General features: G+C 34.5%; 1 protein-coding gene across 1 annotated transcript; it reads left to right on the plus strand.

The window, feature by feature from the left end:
* Window positions 1–12: 12 nt before the first annotated feature.
* LOC126858364 (uncharacterized) lies at window positions 13–11,632 on the plus strand. Its single transcript, XM_050608610.1, has 13 exons — window positions 13–493; window positions 1,702–1,812; window positions 2,104–2,255; window positions 3,740–3,806; window positions 4,462–4,718; window positions 4,967–7,273; window positions 7,624–7,657; window positions 8,540–9,011; window positions 9,242–9,559; window positions 9,777–9,831; window positions 10,250–10,417; window positions 10,558–10,720; window positions 11,199–11,632. The coding sequence occupies exons 2-13, from the start codon at window positions 1,714–1,716 to the stop codon at window positions 11,253–11,255; spliced, it is 4,149 nt and encodes a 1,382-aa protein (XP_050464567.1). The 5' UTR covers window positions 13–493; window positions 1,702–1,713; the 3' UTR covers window positions 11,256–11,632.
* Window positions 11,633–12,876: the final 1,244 nt, after the last annotated feature.

Consider the following 12,876-nt stretch of genomic DNA (forward strand, 5'->3'; position numbering starts at 1 on the left):
TAGAAGTGTTTTTTTCTCTCCATGACTTTATCAGATTAGGATTGATTCAACTTGCGATTTCGCCTCTGCTGGGCGAAGACGGGCATTCGCCACCGGAAATCGAGGCTCAAATCCAATATAGATCGATCAATAAATAGATCTCGAGCCGGTACAAGAGTCGCGTCACAGAGTCGGCTGCTCTGTAGTATTTGCAGCTTACAAGCCTACCGCACTTTGCCTTCTGGCAAAGTTTATCGTGACACCGTTTCGGCCGCATTACGCCGGGCAACGGCCGGGGCGGGCCCCTGTTGTCTCCGTTCTTCCGTCGTCAGAGCTTTATTTTGCTTTAGTCGTCGCTGGGCTTGCCGATTCCAGTTGCCGTTTCGCGGATTCTGGCCGCAGCGGATGCAGTGAGTCCTCCGCATCCTCTCTGCGCCACGCGCAGCAGTTAATCAACCGCCACCTCCCCGACTCGCTTGGAAAATTTATATCCTCGCTATATAAGCTTGGCTCGGCAAGTAATACACGATACTACCACCTCCCTCGTCCTATAATCGTGTACTGCCACTTCCGGGTATATAACAATTCGTTGGTCTGCGAGATGCTGTCGAGAATAAAGCGGAAGGGGAGAGATCGCATTCCATCCCTTATACTTTCCCTGCCATAAAGAATTTTACACGGGCAAATCTCTCAATAAACTTGCAAAAAATATGAATTATTAAAAAATGAAGTTATTGCATCTATAAGAGTTAAATATTAAATAGAGAATCATATACAATATATATACGGCAGAGGAAAAAAAAAATAATGTTTTATACTTGATAATTTATTTCATAAAGAAAAAAAATCAATCATAAATTTAAAAATACAGATGCGTTATTTGCATTCATAATTTAAGTTTTATTTTATATTTCAATAGCGTTGTCATGATGAAATTAATATAAATAACACTGATTATTTAACCAGTGTGATCTCATTACACTTTGCATGCTTAATAATTAAAGCTTATTTATATTGATTATTTATATTTGAGAATTTTATTTACGATTGATTAAACTTATTTTTAGATATAAATTATCTTGGCATTTTGTATAATAAATCATTGAGTTTGTTTCTTCTAAATGACGTATGTTTTTATCACTCAAAATGATATATTTATTTATGTTACTAACGTAAACAAGATTATTTGCATTCAACAATTTGCGTAAACAACTTGAAAATAGTACTAGAAATTACAAAAAGGCCGTATCCGACAACATTCGAGTTGCCATATTACATTGCCAAAATCTCGTTCCGAATCATATAATTATACTCAACACAAAATTTGAAATGTTGCGTCGATTAAAAATATCTAAAATGAATGAAAAAAATAAAAAGATGAATAATGCGTGATAACATAAAAAAATTGACAATTAATTTGTTTAAGTAAAAAAAAAGAATGACAAATATCCAAGAATGATCCATGACGGGCTGATATAATCAATCCCTGTGTCATATAATTAAAAAAATTTCAACTTAAAATATTTATTTAAACGTAAGAAAAGTTTTCTATATCAAAATATTACACATATTGTAATTAATTAGTTAGTTTTATTAACGATAATTTCCGGGATTCTGTAAGAAGAAAAAAATCTTGTCAAAATACGATTAGTATGTAGTGTAGTAGATCTTTCAAATGGCTGCAAAACGTTATAAAGCATAACTTTTTTATATAATTTGCAGATGTAGAACGTCATGGCAATCAACATAAAATTCACAAAATTTGACAACACACCATGGGGTTTTCGACTAGCAGGTGGCAGCGATTTTCCGCAGCCACTTACTGTTATCAGAGTGAGTTAACAGAATAAATTTCTCTTTATTGGTAAATGTTAAGATTATTATAGAAAATTATGATTACAATATTATTCACCATTCTTTTATATCAAAAATAGAATAAAGAGTACAAGAATTCTTGTTCAAATTTATTTTTGTGTAAAATGTCATTGATTTCATTATATTTCTGTGATTAAGTCCAAAAACTAAAAAGAAAACTAAAATTAGATCTGAAAAATTGGACGAATGTATCGTTAAGATTTTCCAAAAAGTAGATGGAAATTTTAAAAAGGTCGAAATAATCTACAGATCACGGAAGGCAGTCTGGCCGAATGTATGGGTTTAAAGATTGGCGATATCGTAGTAAGATTAAACGATCAGCCGATTAGCAGTTTAACTCACGGACAAGCACACGAGGCACTCGTGCATGCTGGCAACAATTTTATTCTAGCTGTACAAAGGTAAGTCTATTGCAAGGGTCGCATTGTAAATATATAAAAATTTAAAAAAAAATTTAAAGATTCATTTTTGAAGCTGCAAATCTTTTTCCTTCGGGAGAATCATAGATAATTAATATAATTAACATTATAACAAAAATTATAAAAGTTGAGACATATATCATATCTCTAATTTTTTTAAATACACTATTAAAAATTTTTTAATAAATAATATTTTTTTTTTGGACGATTAAATAAATAATCTTTGTGTGATATTTCACAAACAATTTCATATTCAGTTTGAATTTATTATTAAAAAAATATCATTTAGTGTAATTTTAAATTCGATTTTTTAGAAAAATAATATGTATAATTAGATGCACAGCGTATATAATTAATATCAAGAAAATAGGAAATGGAGATAAATGACGCTCGCCTATGCCGGTTGCACTGCAGCCAAAGTGAATAAACAAGTACGCAAATATGTGTAATAGCTAAGCCGACCACGTCTCTTCGCATAAATTAAGCTCTTGTCCCATTTTATCCCGGGAGAAATCATTCTTCAATATTAGTCTTTCCAAATTTATTGACACTAAAATTGCGTTATTGGAGATTTTAGCCAAAGATACTTTCTATATTAAATCTTATATACAATTTGTCGTAATAAAAATTCCAATTATCTATTTTTTTTTCTTGCTTCTAAAAAATATGATATCTAGTGTTAAAGTATATTGACAAATATGATAGAAAAAAAGATAAATATGATAGAGATAGAAAGAAAATAAAATATCTATAAACTCATTATAAAAATATACAATAGTATGCGAATAATTCATTATTGATACCATTATGCGCGAATAATACTTTTATTTTATTTAAAAAACAATTATAATGTTTAAAACATTACAATAAACATGAGTAACGAATAGTTTCTCATGTTTATTATATGTAACTGAAGAACATAATGGCAAGCAAAAAGTATGGAAAAATTGTCGAGGCCAATTTTTTCGATCATCTCACAACTTTATCAAGATCAAGTTTAATTTTGGAGCGGTAATGGTCGAAGGCTATAATCAAATTTAATGAGTCCTCAAGGATCTCGTGCCCAACGGAGTGCGTCAGCCGGTTGCCGCGCGTCATTCATCGCCGGCATACTCTTCGATAATAATTTCGGCGACGGCAAGAATATCCCGGTGCGTATGAACTATGTGGCAATGTATTGCGACACCTATAAATAGGTGACCCAGAATGAGAGATCCGTTTATCATTGGTCGGCGATTTTATTGCTGGTCCCTGTCGCGCCCCGTTTCTTGCCGTTTGTCGCATTCGTGGGATTCGCTGCATATAGAGAGTAGAGAGCGAGAGGGTAAATCTCACCACACAAGCCCGGAATCCGTGCGTTCGGTGCATTCGGTGCATATTCGCGTCCGCGAGCCGGTCACTCGACGCATCCACCGCGAGCGGGAGAAAGTCTATTTTCTTGGTTGCTGTGTTTGTTGCTTGCGCAGAGAGGAAGAGGCACGAAAGGCCGTCGAGGCGATATCGGAAGAGAACATCGTCCCATATAAGATCGCCGTGAGTATATATCCGTGAGATGAAAGGCAAACAGCATCCCTGGCTACACTCTTAACTGGCGACGAGGTCTCTACGCGAACTCTTTCTTAATGTCCGTTCTAATTTTCTTTTTGGAGCATTTTGGCTCTGCTTCGCGGATTTACTTTTTTCATGTCCATTTTTTAAAAGTCAAAAATTTCTAAAAAAGAGAAATTATTCTACTCCCCGAATACATTTAAAAAATACGATATTAGGGAGAGAAAAGATGATTATTTATGTCGCCAAGTAAGAGTTGAATGAATTGATACACATAATCATATTCAATTATTGAGAAATAAAAAAATATTTGAAATATTTGGTTTAAAATTCTCAGATGTTTTTATAAGAAAATTTATCTCGTGTCAAAATTATTAAAATCCTGATTCTTAGAATATGTATGGAACTTATTTATATAATAATTTAAATATAATGATGTAACAAGAATATTTGATTGAATTATTGATTTTTATAAATCCTCTGTAATTTAAATAATTTCAAACAATTAAGAATCTTTTTTATCAAAAATTAATCTCATTCTTTCGTCAGGGAAAATCTTTGATCTTTACTTGACATTTAGAGAGATATGATATACCAGAGAAAGTGGCAGCGAGATGATGACGTCGAGTTTACTTATTAGCTTACAGACTTACCGCCAGTCTTCCCAGAACAGATCTTAAAGGAGGAGACAGTGATCGAGCAGTACGAGGAAGAGAGGATCGTCGTCGAACCGTTGTCCGCCGAAGAAGAGGTCAGGCGAGAGGAGGAAAAGCTCGCGGAGGAGAAACCGGTGGACGCCAACAGCGAGATCGTGCCCAACAAAAATCTCACGGATGACGAGATCGCACAGCTGATCCTCGAAGAGGAGGAGCTCTTGTCCGACAAAGGATTACTGGGGTACATTTTCACGATTGTCGAGTTGATCGATGATGACATGCAATATTAAAGATTATCAGTATCCATTCCCTTGTCATCCTTTCTATTTATAAAAATATTTAATAATGTTATAATAATATTAATATATATATATTAAAAATAATATCACAATGAATTTAAGTAAGTTTTTAAATTAAAAAATATTAGTTTTTTTTACTATAATAACAACGAAACTTCCATCTTTTCCATGCTTTCGACGCAATCGACAGAGTGAACTTTAAAAAGCTACGACCGCGTGTCCCGATTCTGAAAGATTCGAAAGTCCTGGAGGAACTGCAGCACATTGCAACAGCCGAGCCCGAGCGGACGCAAGAGCTGAAACGCACCTCCACTTTCTTACAGAGACCACAGCGACCGGTACCAAAGCCGAAGTGCGGGCAGAAGGTGGAAGAGGACGACGGTGAGAGTTACAAGGTCGTAATTAAGAAACAGGACAAAAAGACGGTGATCGCGCGTCTTGTAGAAAAGGGCTTGCTGCCGCCAGGATCAGAGGCGAGCATCGCCGGAACACCGGAACCGCCGGAGCCGTCCGAGGTAAAGATGCATGAAACGGAGTACAAGCTCGAGGAAGATCGTCGCCCCGTCGTGTCTGACCCGAATCCCTCGTGTTCAATTTCCCCCCTTGATACCACCGACAATCAATTGTCGCCCTCGTCTTCTCCACTCAATTCGAACGAAAGTCATGCTTCTGAAGATCAGTTAGGACGTCCCGCGACATATAAATGCAAGTCGAAACTGTTCGACGTCAAGCCAAATCATTATCGAAGATATAGTTCCGCTAACGAAACTGGAATGAGGTCGCCCTTCAAGGGTCACTATCTGGAAAATGTCCTCTGCGGTTATGCTCATTCCTGCGTTTCCCATGATCGACAGATCAATGATCAATTCGAGTTTGAAAAGATGAACTCGGGAAACTTTTACTTTAAAAAATACTGGCCGAGAAGTATTGGTTTCGATTGTTTCTCATCAAGCAGGACGTGCAGAAGAAGGCCGAGCAGATGTCCCCGAGCGCATTACGCAGAGAGGATTCTTCTACGAAACGTCAGTGCTCTCACTCGGCACTTTCGTTCGAAGCCAACTCGCATCATCGCTTCTAAAAGGAGACGTACCAGAACAAAAGGACGATATCTGGCGACGTATTTGAGACGCGAGAGCACTCGGTTGATATCTTTGATGACGACGTTATTCCAGTTTTTGTTGCAAAGATCAAGTGTCTCCGAGTCATCAAATATATTAGATATTCGCAAGCGACGTATGAGTTTCAAAGGTCGCTATCTTAAACACGTTCTTCAGAAAAATGTCACTCCTGTTCTTCAACGTGTCAAAGAAACGACGCACTTGATTGACGATTATCCATACATAATCGAAAAGAAAAAAGACGAGCCAAAATCTACAAGAACAAAGGGACGTTACATGGAAAAATGGCTTCATCGGCAGAATCTTTACCTGAGATCCGCATTAGCGAATCTTCTCGGTGCTGCGAAGAACAACTTCAACAATCTCTTCACTATTACCTCTTCGTCAAGAATAAAACGCGCAATGAAAGGTCGATATTTTGAGCAATTCGTCTGCAGAAATTTGGAAATTTTTGAGCTATTCGCGGAATATGTTTGTATCAAGATCTCCGAATGGCTCGAGGAGGATCCGTCATGCATATCGCAACAGGAATTTTCTATCGCCACCTCAAATTATATTGCTGATGATTCAACCCTAGATGAGCAGAGAATTGATGAAGATGATATGCGTGATCTGAATATCTCCGGATGGCATGAAGACGGTCCATCATGTTCATTACAAGAGGAATCTATCATTAATACACCCGATAATCTGGATTCAAACAAGGAGGAAACTGATAAAAACGTTGTTTTCGAGTATAACAATAATCCGATTTTGCCCAAAGAAGTCGACGAGCTCTCATCTAAAATCCCAGAGGAAGAAGATACTTTTTCGAAATTCTTGCAGTCGACTGAAAATTATATTTCCACCGAAGTCTTCCATCGTGGCAGTAGACGGCTTTCGAGGCCGCGTAAATCCATAGATATCATCTCCGAGCAAGATGATAATACAGTCTCGAAATTCCTGCATTCGGCTGAGAATTACGTTTCTACCGAAGTTTTTCATCGTGGTAGCCGAAGATTCTCAAGATCGATCAAGGACGCGGAACAAGAAACAGGCGTTTTGTCGAATCTCTTCCACTCGACCGGCGATTACGTCTCCAGCGAGGTGTTCCATCGCCGTAGCAGGAGGTTATCAAAATCGTCCAGGAGAGAATCGGTTCCTCTCATGACTCCCGATTCGAAAAGCATGTATTTCAATCTCCCTTGGTTCTCGCTGAGAGTCACCGATAAAAGCTTCGAGGATTGCAAAGAGAAGATCGATTGTGAAATCGAACGAGACAACCGAAGATTGTCATTCGTGCCTACGATTCTCTATCAAAGTATCACAAATCGTATTGGAATTGATTTCACGAGGCTAGTAGCTTACGCTTTTGTGCCGTGCACCTCGATTATCCTTCTGTATATGTATAAGTAGTCATTCTAATCTGACAATATTTATATACTGTTTCAATGGATCGGCTGATATCATTAAACAGCAAATGATTAATAATCGATTATAAATTCACTTTAAAATTAAGGATCAAGAATGAGGCATTAGACTTGTTAATTTGGATCATTTCAATTACACGCATGTCTCTCCTGTGTTTGTGTATTTAAACAGATATCACTTGTCCCAAAATGATATTAACTGTTTTATTAGGTGTATACTTGTTTTATAGAAATTCTTACTCTTAGAATATTATGGATGATGTGTTGACCCACATAAAAATATTTCGTAAATAATATTTGTGCTCAAATTATTATTATAGTCAGAGTGCGTTTTGTTTTTCTTGTCATCAGAATGTGAGCTAGGATATTATTTAACTAAACTTTATCGTATAATATAAATAACCAGAATGCAAAGATACTTTATGTGAAGATCGATCCAATCTGTGTATAAGCGAAGATATAATTAATTTTTTCCTTTTATTTATATCTCTATGTGAAATATTTCTAAGTAATTAAATTGTTGAAACTTGTGTTGTTTTTCTTTAAACCTTCTTATATATCTTAATTTTTTTTCTATAATAAAAATAGTGACAATAAGAAAAAATTGAAAATTTTATATTTGTTATATATATATATATATATATATATATATATATATATATAAAGTTATATGTTATATAACGTTTTATATATATATATATACATATATATATATATATATATATATATATATATATATATATATATATATAACTTTTTGTTCAGAATTAAATTTCCTATAAAATCTCAAAGTCTGGCCGGAATATTAAAGCCCATTCTGTTATTCAATATCGATTTTTTAAATTGCTTTTTCCAAAAGTTTTTGGCAATTAAAAATTTTTTAAAATATTTATTAATTTTTAATACTTCGTAATTTCGTCAACAAAAAAATTTGTTAGTTAAAACCATTTATTTTTAGAAATTACTAATTGATAATCAATTGATAATTTGTCATCCATTGTTGAAGCAAAAATAGATTTATTAATTTCCTATACCGTTGATCTTTTAGACCTATAAACTTTTAACACACATATTATTCTTTACAAGCTAAAAATTATTGTATGGTATATAACGAGCAAAATAGTTTTTGGTAAACTAAGGTTTTGTAATGAGTAATCAGATGAAAATCGATAAGGTATCCAATAATTTTTTTAAGAAATTTAGACTTTGTTCAGTGCGTTCACAATTTTGATTTAGACAATAACATCAGTGGCAACACCAACACTCACATGTAGAGCGGAGCAGGAAGAAAGATCCGAATCACGTTCCGCGTCAAAGGCAGAAGGTGAAGAGAAAAGCGACGAGACCGACGAATACAAGACGAAGGAGAGATCCGAATCCAAAGAGGAAAATTATCGTTCTGAGTCTCGCGCGGCCGGATCTAGCCAAGACGAGACAGCAGCACTCGAGGAAGATTCTAGCGTCTCAACGACGGATCGAGCGGCGACGAAAGCCGATAATGAGAGAATCAAGGAACTGGTGACCACAGAGTTCAGCCTCGAGCAGCAACTGGAGAACGTGCAGCGGCAATTGCTTGCTCTAAAACAGCTACCAAGCGAGATTGAGAATCACCTGAAGATCGTATCCGAGCAACTCTATAAGATCATGGAGCTGAGTGGTATGCAACGATCCCTCGGCAATGAAAGTGGCGGCCATCGCGGATCACCAGGTGACTAAAATTCATAATTATAGTCGAAATAGCCAAAATAACGCACCTGATTTTGTTGCTATTTTAATTCCGAACGAGTATCACTGTAAGTATTAAATTGAAAAAAAATGTTAAAAAAAATTTTGCTAAAAAAATAGCTTATAAATTGGATCTCCAAATTTTAAAAATTTTTACATTTAAATTTAAGATACTTTTTTGAATAGCACATAAATTATGATGTTGTCATTCAGAAGAGAATATCGAACAGCGAAAGGAAGAAAAGGAACAGGAAGAGGACACTGATGAAGAGGATGAAGAATTTACGGAAACTTACGATTACATCGAAGAGATTGCGTGCTTGGAGCGAAAGACGTCATCGAGATCAACACCGCAAGTGATCGAGCCTAGTGATGACGAAGGAGAGATGGAGGAAGAGGAAGCAGAGATGAAGGAACTGGACGGTACGATTTCCGTGAAGAGCGCAGACGAGGAAGGAAATAGAGTGAAGAAGTTCATCGTTTCTTACGAGGCTAAGCTTCTGAAATCACCCAGTCCAGCACTATCGCACAGTAAGCATCGATATTATTTTGCGTATTGAATCTATTAATCACGAATTTGTTTTGCAAAAAAAAAAGACAATTATAATGCTATGAATTCGATCTGATAATATTGTGGGGAATTGTAAAGTTTTCTTTCTATAATATTAAAATGTATTATATTTCTCAAATGTATTTTAATTAAATCTAAGAGACACAGTGATTTAAAGTATAACATGCTATTATATAGGAAGTTTCGAACCAGATCCTAAACTATCACCAAAAGACCAAGTTATACAGGAATTGCAGGTATCTCGATAAATGGAATGAACAGTCTTGCATTTTACCTGAAATAAAATGATTATTGTTTCGTTCTCTCTCCTACTTGTCCATTATTCGTGTTCAGAAATTATACTTTGTTTAAATGTTAACGGATAAAGCGAATTCTGTAAAAATCCTTAATTAATTATGTATATAAATTAATTACATGAATGCGATAAATCGAATCAAATGTTTTCTTGTAGTTAATATTCAAACCTATTTTGTAAATCCATTGTTTCTATCTTGTTATTTTAATCCCATTTTATTGATATCAACAGAATTTTTATATCTAAATTTTTATATCCATGAAGTCCGTTGATTTTATGCAATTGATGCATGACAAGCGAATTTCGAATTTAAATATAAAGTCAATAACTCATTGCGTTATATTTTTCAGCAAAGAGTGCACAAGAAAGGCAAAAAACATTCGCAAGATCTCTGGCCCCAGGCTAAGCAGCTCGAACTTACGCAAGGTCGCAGATGGAGATGCCCGAATGATTTCTTCAATGACGAAATGATTGCTGAGGTATTGTCTTGTCAGGCGGAAGTCATTCGCGGTAAAACAATGGGGTGAGAAAATAATGACTATAATGAAAAAAAAATATTTAAAAATAAATTAATAATAAATTTAATGTAAAAATCTGGTAAAGATCTTTGAGATTATTTCACTTCTGATTTTTCAATGATGATTTTCTAATTGATTATTACAGAGTAAATTTTAAGAAGTACGAAAAAACAAATTTACCAAACTACGACTACCTGATGAACTCGAGTGTCTATAAGATGATTCATAAAATGGAACGAGAACCGAAAAAGGGCATCCCTGCGAGACCTGCTAAAGTCAATGCAGCTGAAGACATAATAGAAAGAGTTGTAAGCTATTGTTTGTGATCTTTAACGATCGTCAACATAAATCATTTAGAAAAGATGAAGATGATGATAATTAATTATGAATCGACAACCAAAGAATTTACTCTTAAACATTTTTAATCCTTTATGATTAAAGCTTTTTTAATAAACTTGTTTAATGACATATATTGATTAATTATCATCATTCTCACAAACAAAAAAATTTTGTATTATATTATATTATTCTCATAAATAATAAACGTCATTTAACTTGTATTTTAAAGCTAACTTTAAGCTTAAAACTAAAATTGAGCGAACAACATAATCTGTCCAAATATATATACTTTTTGAAAAAAAAAAAAAAAATAATAATTTTATCAAATTACAAATTAAACGAGACTTCTCTATCTCTTTGTAATTTAATCAGATTACTATTATTATCATGCTTTAATTATGTAGAATAAAAAACAAATCTGAATGTTCATAACGATGTTTCTTTCAGAAATCACCGGCATTGAGCATTGTAGATGACAGAAGCACTCGAAGTGTCAGTCACTAATGCAACAGCGACTATAATATCATATAGTTTATATGCGAGAAATTTATGCATATGAAGAATGTGCTACAAGATGAAATTGATACATCTGAGCAATTCAAGAATATAGCTCAGAATTATTAGGAACATAATTATCTGGTTCATTGACCTGAAATGTACTTATCGTACAATTATCGATATAACATGATTGTATTAATCCTAAGCATGTGTATATACAACATGTATAATCATATTTCGTCTCGCGAAAAGTTTTTCTCGACAATACATTACATGTATTAACAAAAGAAAATCTGCGTCCATAATTTTCCATTGTATAAATTTGCATCTGAATAATTAATGCATATAATATAAATCACATAAAAATTTTACGTCTGACGAGATATAGCAAATATTTAATTATTTCCCAACTACTTAGTTAGTTTAAAATATGTTTTATGGTTGTGTAAATTATAAAATAGAAAAAAATTTTATGTCAAAACAGAATAATTATTGTGTTCCCCAAAATGTATTTTGTTATTATATTTTTTATTAATATATCCCATCATATTTATCGATATAAATCATTATATAGAATATCCAATGAATCAAGTACAATAGTTTGATACGTAATTTGTAGATACATAATTAATAATTGATTAGAATAATGCATGAAAACTAGTTTTATAATTTTAGAGGAAAGTGATTTAGAAAGTAAATATGTGAAAATTTGTGAAGATAGTGTGCATTCATTTGATTATATATTGACATTTGTGTTTATTTCTATTTGATCGCGTAAAAATATTCATTATTAGCGGAGAGCTTCTCCATCTGGCATTGTATCTTTTATTATGATATTAAACACTAATCACAACGGTATTAGCTTTATTCTCATTTTTAAGTAGCAAATAATAGCAGTAGTATCTTCGCGAGATCCCGTGTACGTATATGTATCCATTGTAAATGTGCCATTATTTCACTTAATCGCGGTTTAATCGAACGAGATTGCCGGATCTCCAAATATGCGATGATTGAGCATGACCTAGAAAGGAAAATTTCCGAGTGAATGACCGCGATTATGTATCACTCGCTCGGAAATCCGCACTGCTGATTCCGCTTATGATGAGTCGCGGGATATACTTTCTCCTTTCCAGGCTTTCCGAGGCCTCTGTTATCCGCATCTCGCGTATGCGTATGATCGGCTGAGTCACGTCTGCCTTCTTGGCCGATGAACTCCTCTTTTTCGTCTCTTCTCTCTCTCTCTCTCTCTCTCCTCTCTGTCTCATTCTTTCATTCTTACTTGCTTAGGGTCCACGATCGTGACGTCGGCTTGGAGCAATTTATGTAAAGCATTCTAGGCATGATTCACGAACTAGTTCGCGCCCTCGTGACCGCCACCGGCGCAGAATGCAACCGCCGAGCACGGGTACAGCGTCGAAAAACTCGGATGCATCCATCGAAATGTTCCTTTCGCAAATTTCAGAAATTGATATATTTGTTATACAATTAATTTGTCATATATACATTGATTTTTGTTTGCAGAAAGGCATTCCCTTTTGTTCTGTTCTAGTTATTTATAATAATGGCAAAAAAAAAAAAATAAAGTTACTTCGATACATAATAACAAAATTAGAGCGAAATCTTTGCC

This window comes from Cataglyphis hispanica, chromosome 25 (assembly GCF_021464435.1).
Source record: "Cataglyphis hispanica isolate Lineage 1 chromosome 25, ULB_Chis1_1.0, whole genome shotgun sequence".
NCBI classification, from domain to species: Eukaryota; Metazoa; Arthropoda; class Insecta; order Hymenoptera; family Formicidae; genus Cataglyphis; species Cataglyphis hispanica.

Excerpts from the sequence above, each read along its gene's own strand:
- LOC126858364 (XM_050608610.1), top strand. The coding sequence starts at position 1,714 with ATGGCAATCAACATAAAATTCACAAAATTTGACAACACACCATGGGGT. Across the intron at positions 9,560-9,776 it reads CAGTCCAGCACTATCGCACA|GAAGTTTCGAACCAGATCCT; the intron begins GTAAGCATCGAT and ends GCTATTATATAG. Across the intron at positions 9,832-10,249 it reads GACCAAGTTATACAGGAATT|AGTGCACAAGAAAGGCAAAA; the intron begins GCAGGTATCTCG and ends TTTTCAGCAAAG.